General features: G+C 40.4%; 1 protein-coding gene across 3 annotated transcripts; it reads left to right on the top strand.

Annotated features, from left to right (window-relative positions):
- Positions 1 to 1050: 1050 nt before the first annotated feature.
- On the top strand, positions 1051 to 18510 carry GRSF1 (G-rich RNA sequence binding factor 1). 3 transcript variants are annotated; one of them, XM_037529698.2, is made up of 10 exons: positions 1051 to 1419; positions 4895 to 5048; positions 6692 to 6847; positions 7253 to 7396; positions 8271 to 8406; positions 10417 to 10601; positions 12176 to 12297; positions 13315 to 13450; positions 13788 to 13863; positions 14752 to 18510. In XM_037529698.2, exons 1-9 carry the CDS (start codon positions 1066 to 1068, stop codon positions 13835 to 13837), a joined length of 1437 nt encoding a protein of 478 aa, XP_037385595.1. In that variant the 5' UTR covers positions 1051 to 1065; the 3' UTR covers positions 13838 to 13863; positions 14752 to 18510. The 3 variants fall into 3 exon arrangements, with proteins under 3 accessions (XP_037385595.1, XP_054544016.1, XP_037385596.1); XM_054688041.1 differs by lacking the exon at positions 1051 to 1419 and adding an exon at positions 1443 to 1635 and having other exon boundaries at positions 14752 to 18509; XM_037529699.2 differs by lacking the exon at positions 1051 to 1419 and adding an exon at positions 1547 to 1685 and having other exon boundaries at positions 14752 to 18503.
- Positions 18511 to 20376: the final 1866 nt, after the last annotated feature.

The following is a 20376-nucleotide window of genomic DNA, read 5'->3' as shown; positions in this document are numbered from 1 at the left end:
ACACTGTCAACATATAATAAGCATCTATGTATTTCACTTTAAAACAAAGTTGAGCCTCCCTGGTGGTGCAAGGGGTTAAGACACAGCACTATGAAGCTATCAGCAGCCACTGCAGCACGGGCTCCCAGGCAGGGAGTTACCCACATGGTGCAGCATGCTCCCCTCGGTAGTGTATTTCAGTCAATCTTTCCGTTCTGTTCCCTACTCTATCTCTGGTGAATCCTCTCACCCCCAACACCTCTGGCCTGTACCCCAGCTCTTGTATGCACAAATAAATCAATCTTAAAAAAAATAAAAAAGAAAGTTGGCTTCGGAACAGATCTCAAGGTGGATGGGTGAAAGTGTTAGCAAACCTCCTCCGATAATATTCCAACGTCTCTTCACAACCACAAATGGCCCTTTAGGCTCTCAAGTCAGGCATGTCCCAGGGACAGTGCCAGGCGTCAGCAGACAGGTGTTTCAAGTCTCCTGCCCAGGCCAGGAAGGCGCACACCTCACCTGCCACCTGCCTCAGTTTCCAATCAGAATAAAAAAACAGCCAGGAGGGCCTCCCTGGTGGCACAAGGCTTAAGCACCGCACTATGAAGCACTCCACAGCCTCTGCAGCACAAGTTCGATCCCTGGCCGGCCAGGGAGCTACCCACATGGTGCAGCAGACCTCTCCTGTCTCACCCACTGCTCCCCTCAGCAGTGTATTTCAGTCAATCCACCTGTTCTGCTCCCCACTCTGTCTCTGGTGAATCCTCTCACCTCCCCCCGGCCCCCATCTCTGGCCTGTACCCCAGCTCTTGTATGCAGAAATGAATAAATCTTTAAAAAAAAATGAAAACCAGCGAGGCGGTCGCTCTCGCGCCCGCCGGCCCCGCCCATCCCCCGGCCGCACCGCCCCGAGGGCGGGGACCGGGCGGGGCAGGGCGCTCCCCTCCGCCTCCTTCCGACTCGCCGCGGCCCCGGGTGCCCGCGGCGCATGTGCCTGGCGCCCCCTCCCCGGCCCTGGATTCCGCTTCCTCTCCGCTCGCGCTGCAGCCGCAGCCATCAGCAGGCCCCGCGCCGCCTCCGGAGTCCATGGCCGGGACGCGCTGGGTGCTCGGGGCGCTGCTCCGGGGTTGTGGCTGCAACTGCAGCAGCTGCCGGCGCACCGGCGCCGCCTGCCTGCCCTTCTACTCGGCCGCCGGCTCCTTCCCCTCGGGCGTCTCGGGACGTCGCCGCTTGCTGCTGCTGCTCGGAGCCGCCGCAGCCGCGGCCTCCCAGACGCGGGGCCTCCACGCCGGGCCTGCGCCCGCCGGGAGACTGGCGGGGCCTCCCCCCACGGCCGCCTCCGCCGCAGCCGCGGCCGCCGCCTCCTACCCGGCCCTGCGCCCCCCTCTGCTGCCGCAGTCGCTGGCGGCGGCCGCGGGCCCGGCGCGGGGCTACGGCCAGGTACGTGGGCGCCGGGAGGCCGCGCGCGCGCGCGCTCGCGCTCCCCTCCGCGTGCTCCTCTCGCGCGCGCGCTCGGGGACCCGCGGCAGCGCCGCACACCCCCTCCCCTCGCCCGTCCAGTGCTCCTATTGGGCCCCGGAACAAGGGACGCGCTCTCAGGCCTCGGGTTTTCTCCTTGTTTTGTTCTCCCCGCGAGTGTCGGGTCGGTTGGGCAGTGTAAGTGTGGCTGGGGGTGAATGTGAGGCCTTGTTTCCCGCCGGCCCATGGTAGGTTCTGAGAGGGTGTGGACGCCCCCACCCCGCGTCTCTGTCGCTTTCCGCCTGCTGGTTGTGAAGTTGGGAGGCCGGACCCGGCGGATGGGGGGGAGTTTCATTGCAGTCGGAGCCCGAGGCCTGGGCGGCCCCGGGGGCGCCGCGCGGCCGGCTGCTGAGAGGGTTCGCGCGGCCGGTGGCGCGGCCTGGCGCGGGGGGCGGTGAGGCGCGCCCGCCCCCGCCCCGTCTGTGGTGCCCGGGGAAGGCGGCCGGCCCCGGCTCACTGAAGGTCACCTTTGCACCTCCACTTGGCTTTGACAGAAGGTCCTTCAGGGCCATGGGTGGCCGCTGACGGGGAGGACAGTTTGGAGACTGAATATTGGGGGACAGGGGGGAAGGGAATGGTGTGTTTAGACCTGAGGCCACAATTTGGGCACCCCGGAGAGAATCTACAGTGTTTTCCTCCTTTTGGAAAAACAGCCAACGTATGCTTTAAGGACTCATTGCAAATATTTTGTTTCTGTAGGAAGCTTTCATTTCAGCTTGTTACGCGGCATCTGGGAAGTGTCAGTGTACTTTCTGACTGCCGAGTCCTTGATGCCTGGGGTCATATTTATCCGAATTCAGTTTGTGCTTCTCCTTGAATTCGTGGAAACTGGGAGGCTCATCAGCGTTACTTAGATTCGTCAGTGTCTGAGCTAATTGATTTAGATCCAGGCCCATTACTTTCTGCTGTCTTTTTCTATAAAATCAGTGATGCTTGTGGAATTTTGGGAAAATGGGGAATGTTAGTTTTATTTAAAAAAAAAAACAAACATAAACTGTCTCTAATAAGCCTTTGTGAACAGACTATTTTCTTTGGCTGATTTTTTTTCTTTGAAATTGATTATAATGATTTCCGTTGAGTCTCTACTAGTGTTAGACACTGTTCTTACATTTATCATTGATTTCTTAAAATTTTGTGTAAGTTTTCATGGCGTTTGGGAACACAAGGAAAGGAGTGTCTTTGTCCTTAGCCCATTAGAAGGCTTGAGTTAAAGCCTAAGTTGTCTCCCCATGTTGATAATGCAGTGCTTGTTGCATTCTTATTAATTAAATATGTATTAGACCCCAGCTAGAGGTTTACTTTTACCATTGACTCTTTAAAATTAGACAAAAGTCATGTAAACAATGGGATGGTACAGAAGAATCGCTGTTCTTAACATAGAGTGCAGTTCTTCAAACACCTATTTGTCTCTCCTGGTTATGGTTTGCTGGACTCTTAGTAAGTTCCAGTTTTTTCTTTGTCTTATAAAATAGAGGTTTTTCTTAAAAAAAAAAAAAAGATTTATTTATTTATTTATACAAGAAACGGGGTGTAGGCCAGATGTGCGGGAGAGTGAGAGAATTCACCAGAGAGAGTGGGGAGCAGAACAGGCAGATTGACTGAAATACACTGCTGAGGGAAGCAGTGGTGAGACAGGAGAGGTCTGCTGCACCATGTGGGTAGCTCCCTGGCTGGCTGGGGATCGAACTCGTGCTGCACTGGCTGCGGACAGCTTCATAGGTTGTGTCTTAACCCCTTGCGCCACCAGGGAGGCCCTAAAATAGGTATATCTCAGGCTCCTGTTACCTCATATTAATGCCTATTATATGATCCACCACCTATACAGTTGACAGACAGGTTGACTCATCTTTCCAAGCTTCCTGCTGACTTGATTTACTTACTCTTAAATGTTTTATTAAAGAACTCCCTTTGCCTGTATTGACCTTACCACTCCAGGTTATCTGCTGTATGGTACCGAGTCCCTTTTGCCCTTTTCTTCTTCTTTTTTTTTTTTTTTTCTCCTAGTTGTATGATGCAGTTTCGTTAAATAGGATTATTGCTGTTTTGCAAGTGGCATACAAGCACTGGGTACAGTCAGAAGTGCAGGAGGGTGAGAGAATTCACCAGAGCCAGAGCGGGGAGCAGAACAGGCAGAAGGACCTAAGTACACTGCTGAGGGGAATAGCTAGCGGGTGCGGCAGGAGAGGTCTTTGCACCCTGTGGGACCCTCGCAGGCCGCCAGGGATCGCGCTGCAGAGGCTGCAGGCAGCTTCGCAGCCCAGCGCTCAACCGCTGCGCCACCAGGGAGGCCCGCAAGTGGCTTTTTTTTACTGCTTATTTCCCTCACCTCTCAAACTGAACACTGTCCATTACTGCTGTCAGAATTCACTTTCAAGGCCTATCTCATATCAGAAAGGATTCCTTTTCTGTTAATGCTGTGTTTTGAATTTTAAAGTATCTTAATTATAACACTGAAAGTATTTTTCTGTGTGCTTCTCTTTTTGGATGGTAAGCTTTTGGAGATGAGGACCTAAAATGGCACACTGTGATTAGGAGGTACTCACATATTTATGCAATTGCAGGGATTCCTCTTGCCCTGTCTTAACTAAAACACTATAACTAGGTGTGATTTGCTACTGATGAATTTAAAAACAAGCCCTGGGGCCTCCCCTGGTGGTGCGGTGGTGCAGTGGTTGAGCGCTGGGCTGTGAAGCTGCCCGCAGCCTCTGCAGCACCAGTTCGATCCCCGGCCACCAGCGAGGGTCCCACATGGTGTGCAGACCTCTCCTGCCTCGCCCACTGCTCTCCTCAGCAGTGTATTTCAGTCCTTCTGCCTGTTCTGCTCCCCGCTCTGGCTCTGGTGAATTCTCTCACCCCCCGCACTTCTGACTGTACCCAGTGCTTGTATAAATTAATAAATAAAATCTAATAAATAAATAAAAACAAGCCCTGAAAAAATTTGTATGGCCATGAACTCATTAGGATATACTTGCTTATTGCTTAAACTGTACAGTTTTTTTTTTTAAAGATTTATTTATGCATATAAGAACTGGGACCCGGGTCAGAGGTGTGTGTGGGGGGATGAGAGGATTCACTAGAGTGGGGAATAGAACAGGCACACTGACTGAAATACACTGCAGAGGGGAGCAGCGGGCAAAATAGGAGAGGTCTGCTGTGCCATGTGGGTCAACCCCCAGGTTGGCGATCCAACTCATGCTGCAGTGACTTCGGACAGATTAATAGTGCTGCGTCTTAACCCTTGCGCCACCAGGGAAGTCCCTAAACTGTACAGTTTTAAGCCAGAACTTCTTGCCTCTGAAACTGTCCTCTGAAAATAACAACTAGAGCTTTAATTTGTAGCAATAAATATTTCTAAGTTTAACAGAGAAATATTTTTACATTTCTTTTTTCTTGGAAGGAGTCTAAAACTACCTACCTGGAAGACCTTCCACCTCTCCCTGAATATGAAGTGACTCCAGCTAAGCTAGGAGAAGTGGATGATGTATATCTCATTCGAGCTCAAGGATTACCGTGGTCCTGCACTGTAGAAGATGTGCTCAACTTTTTCTCAGGTATTTTTTATAGTGTATTTTATTATTTTTTAAAGATTTATCCACTCATCCATATAAGAGTTGGGGTGCAGGCTGGAGGCGCGCAGGGGGGTGAGAGGATTCACTAGAGACAGTAGGGAGCAGAACAGGTAGATCCACTGAAATACACTGCTGAGGGGAGCAGAGGGCAAGGCAGGAGAGCTCTGCTGCACCACGTGGGTCACCTCCTTGTCCAGTGATTGAACCCTTGCTACAGTAGTTGCAGACCGCTCCGTATCTATAGCTGATGCCTAACCCCTTGCACCACCAGGGAGGCCCTATTGTGTATTTTAAATGTGTACTTTTGTCAGAGTAGAAGGTAATCACACAAATTTCAAGTTAGGCTTGCTATAGACATTCTGTCTGATGACTAGAAATTGTCTCATTCTGATTTACTACACCATGTGACACCATGTGTACCGTTCATGATATGTATATCAGGTTTAAAGACGTTGAATGTAACAAAAGTATTTAATGTTAGAACTGGTTTTTGTTGAAGTTTTAATGGTATTCATGAAAAAGCCAAGTATCTTAATAGAAATAGGAGATTGAATAGCTCTTTATATAATGTAAACATTTGGAATACAAGATCGCTTCATAACAAGTGATCAAAATCTCTCAATAATGGTTTGTGAAGTTTGAGAATCTGTGGTTAGTTTTTCAGTTTCTGACCATGATTTTTATTTTTCTATGAGACTTTTAGAATACACCACCTTAAATGTTGTGAACCAGTGTAACAGTATTTCAAGTACCTTAACGTGCATTGCATTCTGTGGGTCATCTATTTTATAAAACCACTTACGTCACCTTACTTCCATTATAAGACGTATACCATATAGGGATGTCTTTCTTTGGTAATGAAAAGGGGACGATGTTAAATTATGGTATAAAATTATTCTTGTAGGAGAGATTTTAGAGTCCTTGTGGTTATAATTGTAAAAAAGGAGGACAGCATAAACCTAATCATTTTTTTTATAGTGCTAGATCGCTCTCTTTTTTTAAAAAGATTTATTTATTTATATATACCAGAACCGGGATACAGGCCAGATGTGTGGAGGGTGAGAGGATTCACCAGAGACAGAGTGGGGAGCAGAACAGGCAGATGGACTGTAATACACTGCTGATTTATTTATTTATACATACCAGAACCGGGATACAGGCCAGATGTGTGGAGGGTGAGAGGATTCACCAGAGACAGAGTGGGGAGCAGAACAGGCAGATGGACTGTAATACACTGCTGAGGGGAGCAGTGGCCAAGACAGAAGAGGTCTGCTGTGCCATATGGGTTGTTCCCCTGGCCGGCCAGGGGATTGAACTCTTGCTGCAGAGGCTGGGGATTGCTTCATAGTGGGGTGCTTAACCCCTTGCGCCATCAGGGAGTCCCAAACCTAATCATTTTAATTTCTCAGTTGACTTAACAGTTGCTGTGATTTATCTTTTTCACTTGGGACCTATAACCTACACATATTAACATTTGGGTAGCTTTGGTGATGGGCTTTTTTCATAAGGAACATGACAGGCATTTTGGTTCTTGCTTTGTTTTGTTGGAAGGTTGCATTCTAATGACTTGAATAATTGAGCTGAAAGTTTGATTTCTGATTTTAACTAATTTTACTTACTTTTAGACTGCAGAATCCGCAATGGTGAGAATGGAATACACTTCCTTTTAAATAGAGATGGGAAACGAAGGGGTGATGCCTTAATTGAAATGGAGTCAGACCAGGATGTACAAAAGGCCTTAGAAAAGCATCGGATGTACATGGGGCAGCGGTATGTGGAAGGTACATGAAGTCATACTCTAGTTTTTTTGGATCATTACATTAGCTTTATACTTTGTGAACATTGTTTTATTTGATCCTATTGGTGAAGTGGTTAAGTATTATGAATATACCCTTTTACTGGGTGTGAAAATGAAGTGCAGAGATAATCTTAGTTTCTTACCTACAAATGAGTATGCTGACCAAGTTTAATCTCACAAGTTACAGTTTTTAAATGAGATATAACAGGCACAGAATAAATATCCAGTAAATGTCATGTTATTTTTTTCCATAGTAGTACATAAAGTTAATAGTATGTAAAATAATAGTTTAAATTCTTGGGTACCACCAAGTGGTAATGTGTTTCATTTTTCATAAAAGCCCCTTTGTTATGTATATGCCACATATCTTTTGTACTTTTCTTTATAGTATATGAGATAAACAATGAAGATGTAGATGCCTTAATGAAGAGCCTGCAGGTCAAATCTTCACCTGTGGTGAATGATGGCGTGGTTCGTTTGCGAGGACTTCCTTATAGTTGCAATGAGAAAGACATCGTAGACTTCTTTGCAGGTGCTATTCAGTTATATTATGTTTGGAGCCTCTTTTTTTGTAACTCCATTGTCTCCTTATAAGATGACTGTTTTCCTAGGTAATAGTATGCAGTTTTATTAAGTTCCTTAAGGGAAGAACTCTTCACTTGGATTTCTGATGTTTATAGTTTATGTAAAGTGTTTTGACTTAGGCTTATCTTTAAGGGTCAGATTTCAAAATGATTTCCTGTGGGATTATTTTATTTTTTTAAAGATTTATTTATTTATGCATACAAGAGCTAGGGTGTCGGCAGAGGTGCTGGGAGTGAGAGGATTCACCAGAGACAGAACAGGTAGACTGAAATAAATGTTGAGGAGAGCAGGGGGTGAGTCAGGAGAGGTCTGTTACGCCATGTGGGTCACCTCCCTAGCTGGGGATCGAACTCGTGCTGCAGTAGCTGTGGACAGCTTCATAGTGCTGACACTTAACCCATTGTACCACCAGGGAGGCCCCATCCTGTGGGATTATTTTACATTTGAAGAAGAAAATATTCTGTCATAAGAGTGATCATATTTATTGTCTAAGCCAAAAGCTGTTTATATGATTTAAAAGCATTATCATCTAATTCCTAGCAGTAAAATGTGCACCATTAGTATTGATGTTAGCTTAAGTCTGTGTTGTCTCTTACTATGTAATTGATGACCAAAAAAGAGAGAATTGTGCTTTAGATTATATTTTCTTGAAATATAGATATCTGGGTGTTAGTAGCTTTTGACTACTTTGGGATTGGCAAAACAGCTCCAAATTTTTATTAATAAAATAGAAGACTTACCAGTATGTGTGTGTGTTAATTTTGAGGATAAATAATTCCTGCTAGCATCATTAATTTGTTGATTATTTTTTGCTGTCCCAGGACTGAATATAGTAGATATTACTTTTGTTATGGATTATAGAGGGAGAAGAAAAACAGGAGAAGCGTATGTGCAGTTTGAAGAACCAGAAATGGCCAATCAAGCCCTATTGAAACACAGGGAAGAAATTGGTAACCGGTGAGTGAAGTACACACTAATGATGCAAAAATATCAATATTGCGTATTTTGGTGAACACGGTTATGAATGTAAAATTACCTAAGCACAGAAAAGTAGAGAGAATAGTATGAGAGCTGTCAAGTACCCATCACTCACACTAACAAATTACTAAGTTATTTTTGTGAATGTAATTTTTTGGTACATGTTTAAAAAGGACATTTTTCTTACATGATTTTGGTATTACTACATCAAGCAAAATTGGCAGTAATTTATTAATCTAATAGTTTATAATCACATTTTCACAGTTAAACCAAAACTGTATTTGTACAGTTGGTTTGTTTGAACCACAATACAGACAGGGCTCACCCACACGATATTTGATTGTTATTTCCAATTCTGTTAAACTAGAGCAAATCCCCATCTCCTTTATTTTATTTTATTTTATTTTTTTTTAAAGATTTATTTATATGCATACAAGAGCTGGGGTACAGGCCAGAGATGCAGGGGGTGAGAGGATTCACCAGAAACAGAGTGGGGAACAGAACAGGCAGACTGACTGAAATAAACTGCTGAGGGGAACAGCGGGTGAGACAGGAGAGGTCTGCTTCGCCATGTGGGTTGCTCCCTGGCCGGCCGAGGATTGAACTCGTGCTGTGGAGGCTGCGGATTGCTTGGTAGTGCAGTGCTTAACCCCTTGCACCACCAGGGAGCCCCCCTCCTTTATTTTTTTATTTTCTCCTTTTTAAATGCAATCGTCATTTGAAGAAATCAGGTCAGTTGTGCTGTACAGTGTTTTATGCTCTATATTTATCTTATGGTGTCATTTGTTCCTTTTTATTCTCTATTATTTTCTAAAAGCTGGAAGTTAGAGCTAAATTCTTGAATTGATTAACATTTTAAAATAGGCAGTGCTGTATACAGCATATCACACCACATAAGAATGCAAAACAAAAATCCACCCAAAGCCATTGTATTTCAGAATTGGTCCAAAGGTCTTTATTTTTTTTTTTTAATGAGAAAAGTATGCACAAAACATACTTTCTGCCTCTCCTGTTTTCTTTTAGCACTAATCTTCTTGTATTATCTTTTGGAACACATTGATTTTTATGTGTGAGCATTAAGGCAGTGAATGAATATCTTCAATAAATTAAGAAGTGGTGTCCTTCTCATCTTTATAATCCTGTAAATGCAAATGATTTTTACAATTCAAGTTTTAATAGCCTAGTTTGGGGAAGCAATGTTGAGGAAAGAAAATTGGTTATAAAATCTTGGGTTTAATTTAGTCCTGTGGCCACTGTAAATCCAAGTCAGAATTCTTATTTAGTTCATGAATTCTCATTAGATTCTTTGTGACGTTCTACAGCAAGTTAGCTCTTCATACATTTGTTGGCTTTTAATATCTTGTACATCTGTGATTAATTCTCACAGAATTGAATTATAAGACTTCAAGAAATTGTTAACCAAAACACAGTACACCAGCTAATTCATAATATAGTAGTTTCATGAAACAAAACAGGGTAGAAAGTATTGTTCATTTTTTTCAAAGATTTATTTATTTATGCATGCAAGAACTGGGGTGTAAACCAGAGGTGCGGGGAGTGAGGGGGTTCACCAGAGAGAGTGGGGAGCGGAACAGGCAGATCTGCTGAAACACACTGCTGAGAGGAGCAGCAGGCGAGGTAGGAGAGGTCTGGTTTGCCATGTGGGTTACTCCCTGGCTGGGGATCAAACTTGTTCTTCAGTGGCTGGCAATAGCTTGATAGTACTGTCTTTAACTCCTACCTCGCCAGGGAAGCCCCTTGTATTGTTAAATTATATATGAAGAAAACTGTTGTCTTAGGGTGGGAGGCAAAGTAAATCAGTGACTATTGTGTTGAGTGTACTTTTTCATGGGCTGCATCCCTGAACCTGTTATGTGTGGATAACTGTGTTTATAAACTTTTGGAAATACTTTATCTCCACTTTTAAAAATGACTTCAATGTAAAAATACTGTATACCATTATGCCTGTTTATTTTTGCTTTGACATAGATACATAGAGATATTTCCAAGCAGAAGAAATGAAGTTCGAACACATGTTGGTTCTCATAAAGGAAAGAAAATGTTATCTTCTCCTACTGCTAAATATATAACTGAACCAGAAATGCTATTTGAAGAACATGAAGTAAATGAAGATATTAGGCCCACAACAGCTTTTGAAAGTGAAAAGGAAATAGGTAAGGACCTGCCACTTATTGAGACTGACTGAGTTTATCTAGTATATTTTGACTTGTACTAGATTATTTCTTATGATCATCTTTTATGAAATAATAAGATTTTAGGATAAGGAAATTAAGTTAAAGTTTTAGTTTCTTTGTAGTATTACTTTGAATATATGCAGAAGGGCTTAATTATTTCACTGGGTTTATTGGTTTTTTTCCCCTAGGTTTTATTTATTTATGCATGTAAGAACTGGGGTGTAGGCCAGAGGTGCAAGGGGGAGAAGGTGAGAAGATTCACCAGAGACAGAGTGGGGAGCACAACAGGCAGACCAACTGAAATACACTGCTGTGGGGAGCAGCAGGAAAGACAGGAGAGGGCTGCTATGCTATGTGGGTTAGCTCCCCTGGTCACTGGCTAATGATAGCTTGATAGTGCTGATATTTTAACCCCTGTACCACCAGGGAGGCCCCCTCATGGGGTTTTTGAAATTTAAACATTTTTATAGGTTTTTTAATCCAAAGCTGGGTGATACAAATATGAAAGGAAGTAAAATACCAACATTTACGGCCTCCCTGATGGTGCAAGGGGTTAAGTCTTAGCACTGGGAAGGTATTGGAGCCACTGCATCATGAGTTCTATCCCCTGCCAGGGAGCTAACCCATATGGTGCAGCAGACCTCTCCTGTCTCACCTACTGCTCCCCTCAGCAGTGTATTTCAGTTGATCTGCCTGTTCTGCTTTCCACTCTGTGGTGAATCCTCACTTCCTACACCTCTGGCTTACACCCCAGCTCTTGTATGCATATAAATAAAATCTAAAAAAAAAAAAAAATCAACATTTAAACTAGTTAGGAAAGATGTGGGTAGAGAGCACAAATGTTTGCTAAAGTAAGGAGTTTTGTTATATATTCAATTATTCCTTTGATTCTTTGAATCTAATTTGAAGTTTGATAAATCCTTTTTAACATGTCCTAGGATTTATTCTGGGAATTTTTTTTGGTTAGTGCCTACAACACGGAAAGTTCCTTTCACCTTTTATGATTTCATTTGTAATCATTTCTTAATCCACAGTGGTTCTTAATCCGTAATGGTTTGAGGCACTAAATGCTTATGGGTGTTCAGGTGATGATATTTGTTAAGTAGGAGAAATTTTCATATAATTTTGGCTTTTATTTTTTAAGATTTATTTTATTTATGTATGCATACAAGAACCTGGGTGTAGGCCAGAGGTGCAGGGGGGCAGGGTGAGAGGATTCACTAGAGATAGAGTGGGGAACAGAACAGGCAGACTGATGAAATACACTGTTGAGGGGAGCAGCAGGTGATACAGGAGAGCTCTGCTACGCCTTGTGGGTCAGCTCCCTGGTTGGGGATCAAATGCTTGCTGCAGTAGCTGCGGATTGCTTCATTGTGCTGATGCTTAATCCCTTGCACACCGCCAGGGAGGCCCCCATTTTGGCTTTTAATATTAAAGTCCTTGCTTAATGGTTCAAGTGGAATTGAGAATTTTGGCATAAATGTCATACCTTATAATGTTAATAACTCTTGAAGCTTTCTGTTCTTGACAGTGCTTTTTATTCCATCTCCCAGAATTGCCTAAGGAGGTATCAGAAAAGCTTCCAGAGACAGTTGATTTTGGAACTGCATCTTCACTACATTTTGTTCACATGAGAGGATTGCCTTTCCAAGCCAATGCTCAAGATATTATAAATGTGTGTGACAGTAAGATACTCCGTTTTAATAAGTTTGAGCAAAAGTTTAACACTGAACTTTTATTCATTTGGGGAAGGTAGAAAACAGCATTTCTGGGGTATCTTTGGACACAGATACTAAGATGGTACTTCCATGTTTGTGGAAGCCTGTTTCATTTATTTCATTGAGAAGAATGGTCTTACTACATTTTAAGCTCCAATAAGGAAAGGGTAAAAGGATTTCATAGATGAAAAACATGCTATGTAGGCTTAGTATTCAAGGTAGTAAAGTTTGATTTTTCTTCAAATTTGTTTAACCCTTTGATTTCTGAGTTTAGGCAGTAGACTCAAGAAGATTTGTTACAAGGCAGTTATGTGCTTTAAAAATATTTTTTATTTTATAATACTATATAAAATGAAAAATAAAAACAGAGGCCTTATTGATTTCATTACGATAGGTCCAAATTCGGAGTGTTCAGTTAATATTGGGGCTTCTGAGTTTTCATTTCAAAAAGCCTAGTAGGAATCATCTTTTCACACAAATGTAGTTTGTACAATTTCATAAAACATTGCATTTGTTGCTTTGGTTAGGCATGATAGCCACTCAGTATGGGAGCTTTGTTTATGTAGTATGGATGAGGCACTGATTGTCTGGTACATATCTGATTAAAAAATGGTAAAAATCAGTAGAAAGTGAAGTATAACTAAAAGAATATTTTTAGAAACAGGGAAGAATATGTATCGGAGGAATAATAAAAATGGTCTTCATTTAATAAAAAGTTGGAGAACTACTTGTGTAGCATTTGTATTTGTAGTGTTTTGTTCTTTCTGAGTAAACACTTGAAATGTAATCTTGAGTTCTAAGAAAACTATTGGAAGAGATGGTAGATGTGTGACTAACTTTGTTGTTTAAAGAGATTTCCTAAAAACACTTCTATCTGGTGTATGTATCAATGTCTGAAAGTAAAATGTCGAGCCGCCAGACTTTTAGAAATTGATAATAATACCATTATGTTCCTTTTGATTTCCTTTGTTTAGTTTTTTGCTCCACTGAAGCCTGTTAGAATCACCATGGAATACAGCTCCAGTGGGAAGGCCACTGGAGAAGCTGATGTGCACTTCGATACCCATGAGGATGCTGTTGCAGCTATGCTCAAGGATCGATCCCATGTTCGTAAGTGTTATCTATAGTTTTCATGGTTGTTTTCATGTGTATTCTTTGCTTACAAATACCTGCTTCTGTTTTGAAATTTGCCTAGAAATTTTACTTGGGAGAATTGTTCTCTGTTAACACTACTAGATTAAATGTAAAGTGTACAGAACACTACATTATGATGAAAAAGTATTTATTCGTCTATTATGCATATTTTTATGCAAAGTTAGATTATTTTTTTGTTTTTAATTAGGGAAAGGAATGGGCAAAGGGTTTGAATTGCTGTGTTGAAATACAAGAAAAACAGCTACATTTTGTCTGCTATTTCAATTTTTTAAAATGAATCTCTCATTCTTAGACCATAGGTATATTGAATTGTTCCTGAATTCATGTCCAAAAGGAAAATAAGACTTCCAGGGACTCCAGATAATAAGGTAACTTGAAGACATAGAATGTGAAAATTATTTTCATTTGATAAATCACTAATTCACTAATTTTGATGTGGTAGGAACTAGTCTCTTTAATAAAGATAAAAGTAATTATGATAATAGAAATATCAATATAATGACTGGAAATAGAATTCATTATGATTATATCATGGTTTTGGGTATTTTCACCATGAAAAATCTTTTTGCACTATTGGCAACATTTATCACGCTCTGTGCCTACAAACAATTTTTTCACCTTTGGTAGCTGTAATCATAATACACTGAAAATGTGCCATACATTGACTTTTCTTTCCATAAAATCTAAACATTTCTCCAGTTTGAAAGTATTTATAAAATGATGTTTGAAATTAAATATATCATTAATACATACATTTAATGTCTTATTCTTTCTCATTCCAAAATGGTATTATGAAAATGGTTGTCCTAGGACGTATATGTAAACTTAACCTGTAACAAATCTTTTAAATGTCTTCATGTCTGCTCCCTTGATTAAATGTTATGTGTTAATGTTTCCCCCCAAAAATGTGTTATCTTTTGTTTTTACATGTAGTGCTATGTTTCTTTGAAACACTTAACCATAATTTCTTAAAAGCAAATAGGACATTCCAGAACTATATAGTTAACATAAGCTGTTTTTGGATATAAAGTCTGCAGTATTATAATGTTAAAAATTTATAATAACTAATGTACAGTGTATTCTGTGGGTGATGGAAAATTACTATCCTCATACTGTGCTGCAAACACTAACAGGTAATTTTCTTCACATTAACTTTCTCTAAATCAAAAAGATAAACTAATAAACTAATTTTAAATGATGCGAGCAGTCCTTTTTCATTAAAGTAAATGTGCATCATTTTTTTTGTTTGTTTTTAGGATGAAGCAAGAAGCATTTCATTTGCACATCTTTCTTGGACATGGGATATAATGTTCCAGATTTTTAGCAGCAACTGCTAGAGAAAGAATTTTGGGGTTTTGGGGTATTGCTTCAAAGAAAAATTCCATAGTGGACTGTTTAGAAAGAAAAAGGAAATATTTCAGTTTGGGATTATGAAATAAGCCACAAATTTAAATTTTTGTTTAAATCATCCCAGATCTGATTAAAAAATCTGGTCCTTATTTTTTATGATTAAATTTGTTTTCATAAAGGATGTTACCCAATTGAAGACTACATATTTTTATTCAGTGCTGTCCTTAAAATCTTTCTCTCATTTAAAAATTTATTTGTGAGGTTTTGTTTTTTGCTTATGAATTGAGAACTCTAATGCAAAACTTAATGGCATAAAGTACTGATTTATTTTAACCAAATATTCACCAAAGCAATGAAAGGTTTCAGAACTTTGAACCAATATGGTTTGGCAGAACAGTTTTTAATTTTAGGTGTATTTGATTATTTAGAAAGGGTAAAGAAAGATTGAAAAAATACCAACAGGTTAGTATAAATGGCAACAGTTTGGCAGTTTTATGTCTTCAAAAATGTTTGCCTTTCTAAGACTTTTGTTAAAGGTATTTAACATTCGTGCCTGTATACTTACGGAGGAAATTCTAATTTCAACTTAAAAGTTGTCTGCCCTCCCCTTTTTGGTAATTTGTTTTTGGGTAAACCATAAGGGTGTTTTGTTAGTTTCAAGACTGTGAAGTGATATGTCAAAACAGTCCTGTCTGGGAAGGACATTAATGGCTTCACTTGATTTTAAACCAGCTCTAGATAGGAAAAAAATCTGTCTCCTCATTTGCTTTTTCAGTGGGGTGGGTAGCACATCCCGTATTTTAGAACAAGTAGGGGTGCCTTGCTTAAATAAAAATAGCATTTAATGTATAATTGTGTGAAGGGTTTATGGAAAAAGCTGTACTAATGTCACATTGTGACAGTAACTTCTGCTTTAATATTAAACAGCTTGTTATTTAAATATTGGATCAAAATGGCTGGCTTAAAAATGTAGTCGTTAATAAACTAACTTTATGTGCACCTGTGTAGGAGAATCCAAGTCCTGTATACTTTCTTTGCCTTGTTCCTGTTCTCAGGGTGACGACTGCCATGTAGTTACCAGGAGATGCAATTCTAGTTCTTAAATTGAATTAACCCATATTTCTAAGGTGATATATAGAAGAGAGATTATCTTTTCTCACTGAATACATATCCATCTTTGATGACCAGCTAAGATATGAAATCACTGTACTGTAAGTAGTCAATAAATGAAGGCTTGTTTCAGGCTGAAGATTACCTAAGAGTATTTATTTTGGAATGTGTGAATCAACTGAATATATTTTTATTATATCAAATCCTATATTATAAGAAGAAATGATTAATTTTCAGTTGTGTTTTTATCATCCTGTGAGAACATAACCAACTTAATCTTCAGTATTATTGCTAAGGTGCAAATGTTTTCATAAATGATTGAGTGTATTGAATTATGAGAACTGGTGTCTGGCTGTATAATCTACTAGAATGTTATTTTTCTCAGTAGGTTTTCATTTTGCTATGGAAAAAATTTATAGGGTCAATTGAGATTGGGATTGGTAAATAGTTAATTCATTTGCAATTACTTTGTTTTACGCTAATGGTCTTCATTTGCACATCTCTGGGAAAAGAAAGAGCATTAAAATGTTCTGCAATGGGTAAACTTGAAGGGTGTATCTTCTTGCTACGTTAGTGGCTGAGTTCTCAGTAAAAAGGAGGCTATTCGTGGATCCTAGGAATTCATATACTTTCTTCCCTTTAGTATGTTGCTCATAATTTAAGCTAGTAAGCAAATGATTGTTGACAAGGCAGTGCTGTTGCTGGAAGAGGAAGGAAAGCACATACTAGAAAAGTCTTTTTATCAATTCAAAGACACATTTCTCTTAAAGTTTGACAGAATTGGATTGTGTATCATTTGCTATTGAAACAAGTAATTAACAGTGAATTTTGTTATATGTTTTTAGGTCCTTTTTTTGTCTTTGTAATCTTTATGGTAAAACTATCAAAAATAGCATAATTGGAGTCTACGGCTAGCTTACCCAAATCCTGCTTTGTCCAACTATTTTTCAAGGAATTGCAAGGAAGAACTCTGATAAATAGCACATGTGCCAAGGAGGAAATTGCTGAAATTTCTGAAAATTGCTGAAATTGTGATCTGAGCTACACACTGAATTAGAGAATGAAGCAGAACTAGTGTCTCTCTCTATGCCTTGAGTGAGGCTCTTGCCAGGTGGGAAGAAGACTGAGTTTGCTAGAGAGCATAAGGGTCTAATTCTTCCTCACTACTACTGCGTTGTGATTAAGCAAGAAGCAGGAGAAAACCGCTCCCATGCAGGTGATGTTTGAGGGCTTGTTGACGCAGCTTATTAGTCACTATGCCCTGTTGACATCCTCTTCCCTAAATAGTCCTTGGCAAATTCTCATTTGGAGACTTATTTTTTCTGTTATGTCCTATTCATTTTTTCTCTAGTTTTTTATGTAATAGATGTACAGTACTGTGTAAGTTTAAAGTATACAGCATGTTTTGATCTATATGTTGTAAAATGATTACCATGATGAATTTATTTGACATCCATCATATTGTAGGTACAAAAAAAGATGTTTTTTCCCTGTGATGAGAACTCTTTGGATCTACTCTTAGCAACTTTCAAACATCATAAGGCAATGTTAACAATTAGAATTATCAGGTTGTATATTATACTCTATTCATCTAATGCTTTAAAACATTCCATTGTTTTAAGATTTCCCCCCCTAAATTATTTGGAAGGATTCACATTCAACTGGAAGAACCTGTGTTATAGAGTAGAATGGGGTTTCTCAGCAGTAAAGTTGATGCAGGCTAAATTTCAGAGGCTTTGGAAAAAAAAATTGCACTAATATAGTAAGAATGAATTATTTTTCTTCTGAATTTAGCAGATCAGAAAATCTCTGAAGTTTGTAGAGGGAATAAAGCTGCTATAAACCATTCTTGTGTAGGTTTGCTGTGTACGTAAGATTTAAACTCTTGGGAAAATACCAAGGAGCGTGATTGCTAGATCATATGGTATGACTATATTTAATTTGGTAAGAAACTGCCAGACAGTCTTCTAAGGTGGCTGTACCATTTCGCATTTCTGCCAGCAGTGAATGAGTTCCCTGCCAGCATTTTGTGTTATGTTTTGAATTTAACAAGTTGAATAGATGTGTAGTGGCATCTTGTTTTAATTTGCAGTCCCATAATGACACAAGATGCTGAAACGTCCTTCCAGGTATTTATTTGCAGTTGCATATTGTCTTTGGCAGGGTATCTTTTTCAGATCTTTCACCTGTTGTATTTTTTTTTTTTTTTTTAAATTGGGTTGGCTTTCTTAGTGAATTCAGAAAGGTTTGGTATGGTTCATAAGACTTATTTTAAAAATGGGGTAACTTTTAAATTGTATTTTATTTTTTGAAAGAGATAAAATTCAAGCAGTATGAAGGCATATACAGTGAACAGTCTCCCATTCTATACTTCTATTGCTTATTTCCCTTTCTCAGGCAACTGTTTTCAGTTTCTGATGTAAACATTTATTGATACACATGTGCAAATATTACTATATATTTCATTTTAAAATATAAATTCTAGCATACCATACATAGTATTCTGTATGTTTTTCTTTTACTACATCCTAAAGAGCTTATATCAGTATGCAAATTCTTACTCAAACAATTTTACACTATGTTGCACATAATTTAATCTGTCCCTTAGTAATGAACATGTAAATTGTTCTCAGGCGTTTGCCATTAATGCTTAAATGGATTACCTTGTATACATTTTTCATTTGTACATACGTAAGTTTTCTGTAAAGGTAAGTAATTAGAATATGTCCACTTGTAATTTATATCTAAAATTTGTTTTTTCTTAGTTTGCACTTTAGAAATTCAAGTGCCTAGTACCCATAACCTCACTAACAGTGCATTAGCAATTTAGTCTTTGCTGATCTGACAGGTGAAAAAAAAGCAACCTATAGTATTCTCTTACAAGGTAGTGTTATTTTCATGTTAAAGGGCATTTGAATTTCCTTTTCTGTGAATTGTTTTCATGCCCTTTCTCTTTTTTTCTATATTCCCCATCTGGTTAACCTCCTGATTATTAAAGCAAATCTAAGACAGCATCTTTTTTTTTTTTTTTTTTTTAAATATTTGTTTTGTAGAACTGGGGTGCAGGCCAGAGGTGTGGGGGATGAGAGGGTTCACCAGGGACAGAGTGGGGAGCAGAACAGGTGCATCTACTGAAACACACTGCCGAGGAGAGCAGCAGGCAAGAAAGATGTCTCTGTGCCATGTGGATTAGCTCCCTGGCCGGGGATCGAACTCATGCTGCTGTGGCTAGCAATAGCTTGATAGCATTGACTTTAACCCCTACGTCATCAGGGAATTTGATAGTGCTGAGTTTTCAACCCCTGCACCATCAGGGAGCTTGACAGTGCTGAGACTTTAACCCCTGCTCCATCAGGGAGGACCCTGAATTAGTTTTGATGTACAGCCATATAATCCAAATCTTCAGCAAGCTATGGAACATTTCCATCATACTCAGAAAATTTCTTAACCCTGTCAATTCCTATATCCTCTCTCCCTCTTAGGATTTTGTTTTCACTGAAGATTAGTTTGGCCTATTCTAAAGTTTAATATAAGCGGAATTACGAGGTAGGTATTTGTTTCACTCGGCATTTTTTTTTTTAAGATTTATTTGTGCATACAAGAACTGGGGTACAGGCCAGAGGTGCTGGGGGTGAGAGGACTCACCAGAGAGGGTGGGGAGCAGAACAGGAGGATCTAGTGAAATACACTGCTGAGGGGAGCAGTGGGCAAGGCAGGAGAGGTCTGGTGCGCCATGTGGGTAGCTCCCTGGTTGGCTGGGGAATCGAACTCATGCTGCAGAGGCTGCGGATAGCTTCACAGTGCTGTGTTTAATTAACCCCTTGCACCACGAGGGAGCCCCCCAGCCGCCTTTTTTTTTTTTTTTATATATATTTTTAAAGGGCAGGTTTATTAGGGAAGGGATAAAACAGTTAAAGACGCTTGCCATAGACATAAGCGGGCATGAAGAGCAGCCCCAGAAGGGACAGGTTTGCTACAAAAGGCCTGCATGGTTGCAGGCAGGAAGGCTGCTGCCCTGCAGAGGGAGAGTTGGTGAAAAGAGGCACCTGCATAGTCACAGTTGGGCAGACTGAGTGCTGCCCTGTCTTCTTTTTTTTAAGATTATTTCTGCAAGCACTGGGTACAGTCAGAAGCGCGGGAGGGTGAGAGAATTCACCAGAGCTAGAGCGGGGAACAGAACAGGCAGACTGACGATACACTGCTGAAGGGAGCAGTTGGCACGGCAGGAGAGGTCTGTCGCGCCATGTGGGACCCTTGCCAGCGGCCGGGGATCGATCGAACTGTCGCTGCAGAGGCTGCGGGCATCTTCGCAGCCCAGCGCTCAACCGCTGCACCACCAGTGGAGGCCCTTGTCTTCTATTCCTTTTTTAAGATTTATTATTTATACAAGCACTGGGTATAGTCAGAAGCGCGGGAGGGTG

This window comes from Talpa occidentalis, unplaced genomic scaffold (assembly GCF_014898055.3).
Source record: "Talpa occidentalis isolate TD23 unplaced genomic scaffold, MPIMG_talOcc4v2.1 talOcc4.6, whole genome shotgun sequence".
NCBI classification, from domain to species: Eukaryota; Metazoa; Chordata; class Mammalia; order Eulipotyphla; family Talpidae; genus Talpa; species Talpa occidentalis.
The sequence above is the reverse complement of the archived record's forward strand: the minus strand, read 5'-3'. Positions and strand labels throughout refer to the sequence as shown.

Bases quoted from the DNA above. Each gene is read 5' to 3' on its own strand.
- GRSF1 (XM_037529698.2), top strand. From the start codon at position 1,066: ATGGCCGGGACGCGCTGGGTGCTCGGGGCGCTGCTCCGGGGTTGTGGC. The intron at 8,407-10,416 runs GTGAGTGAAGTA...GCTTTGACATAG, and splicing joins AGGGAAGAAATTGGTAACCG to ATACATAGAGATATTTCCAA. The intron at 10,602-12,175 runs GTAAGGACCTGC...TCCATCTCCCAG, and splicing joins TGAAAGTGAAAAGGAAATAG to AATTGCCTAAGGAGGTATCA.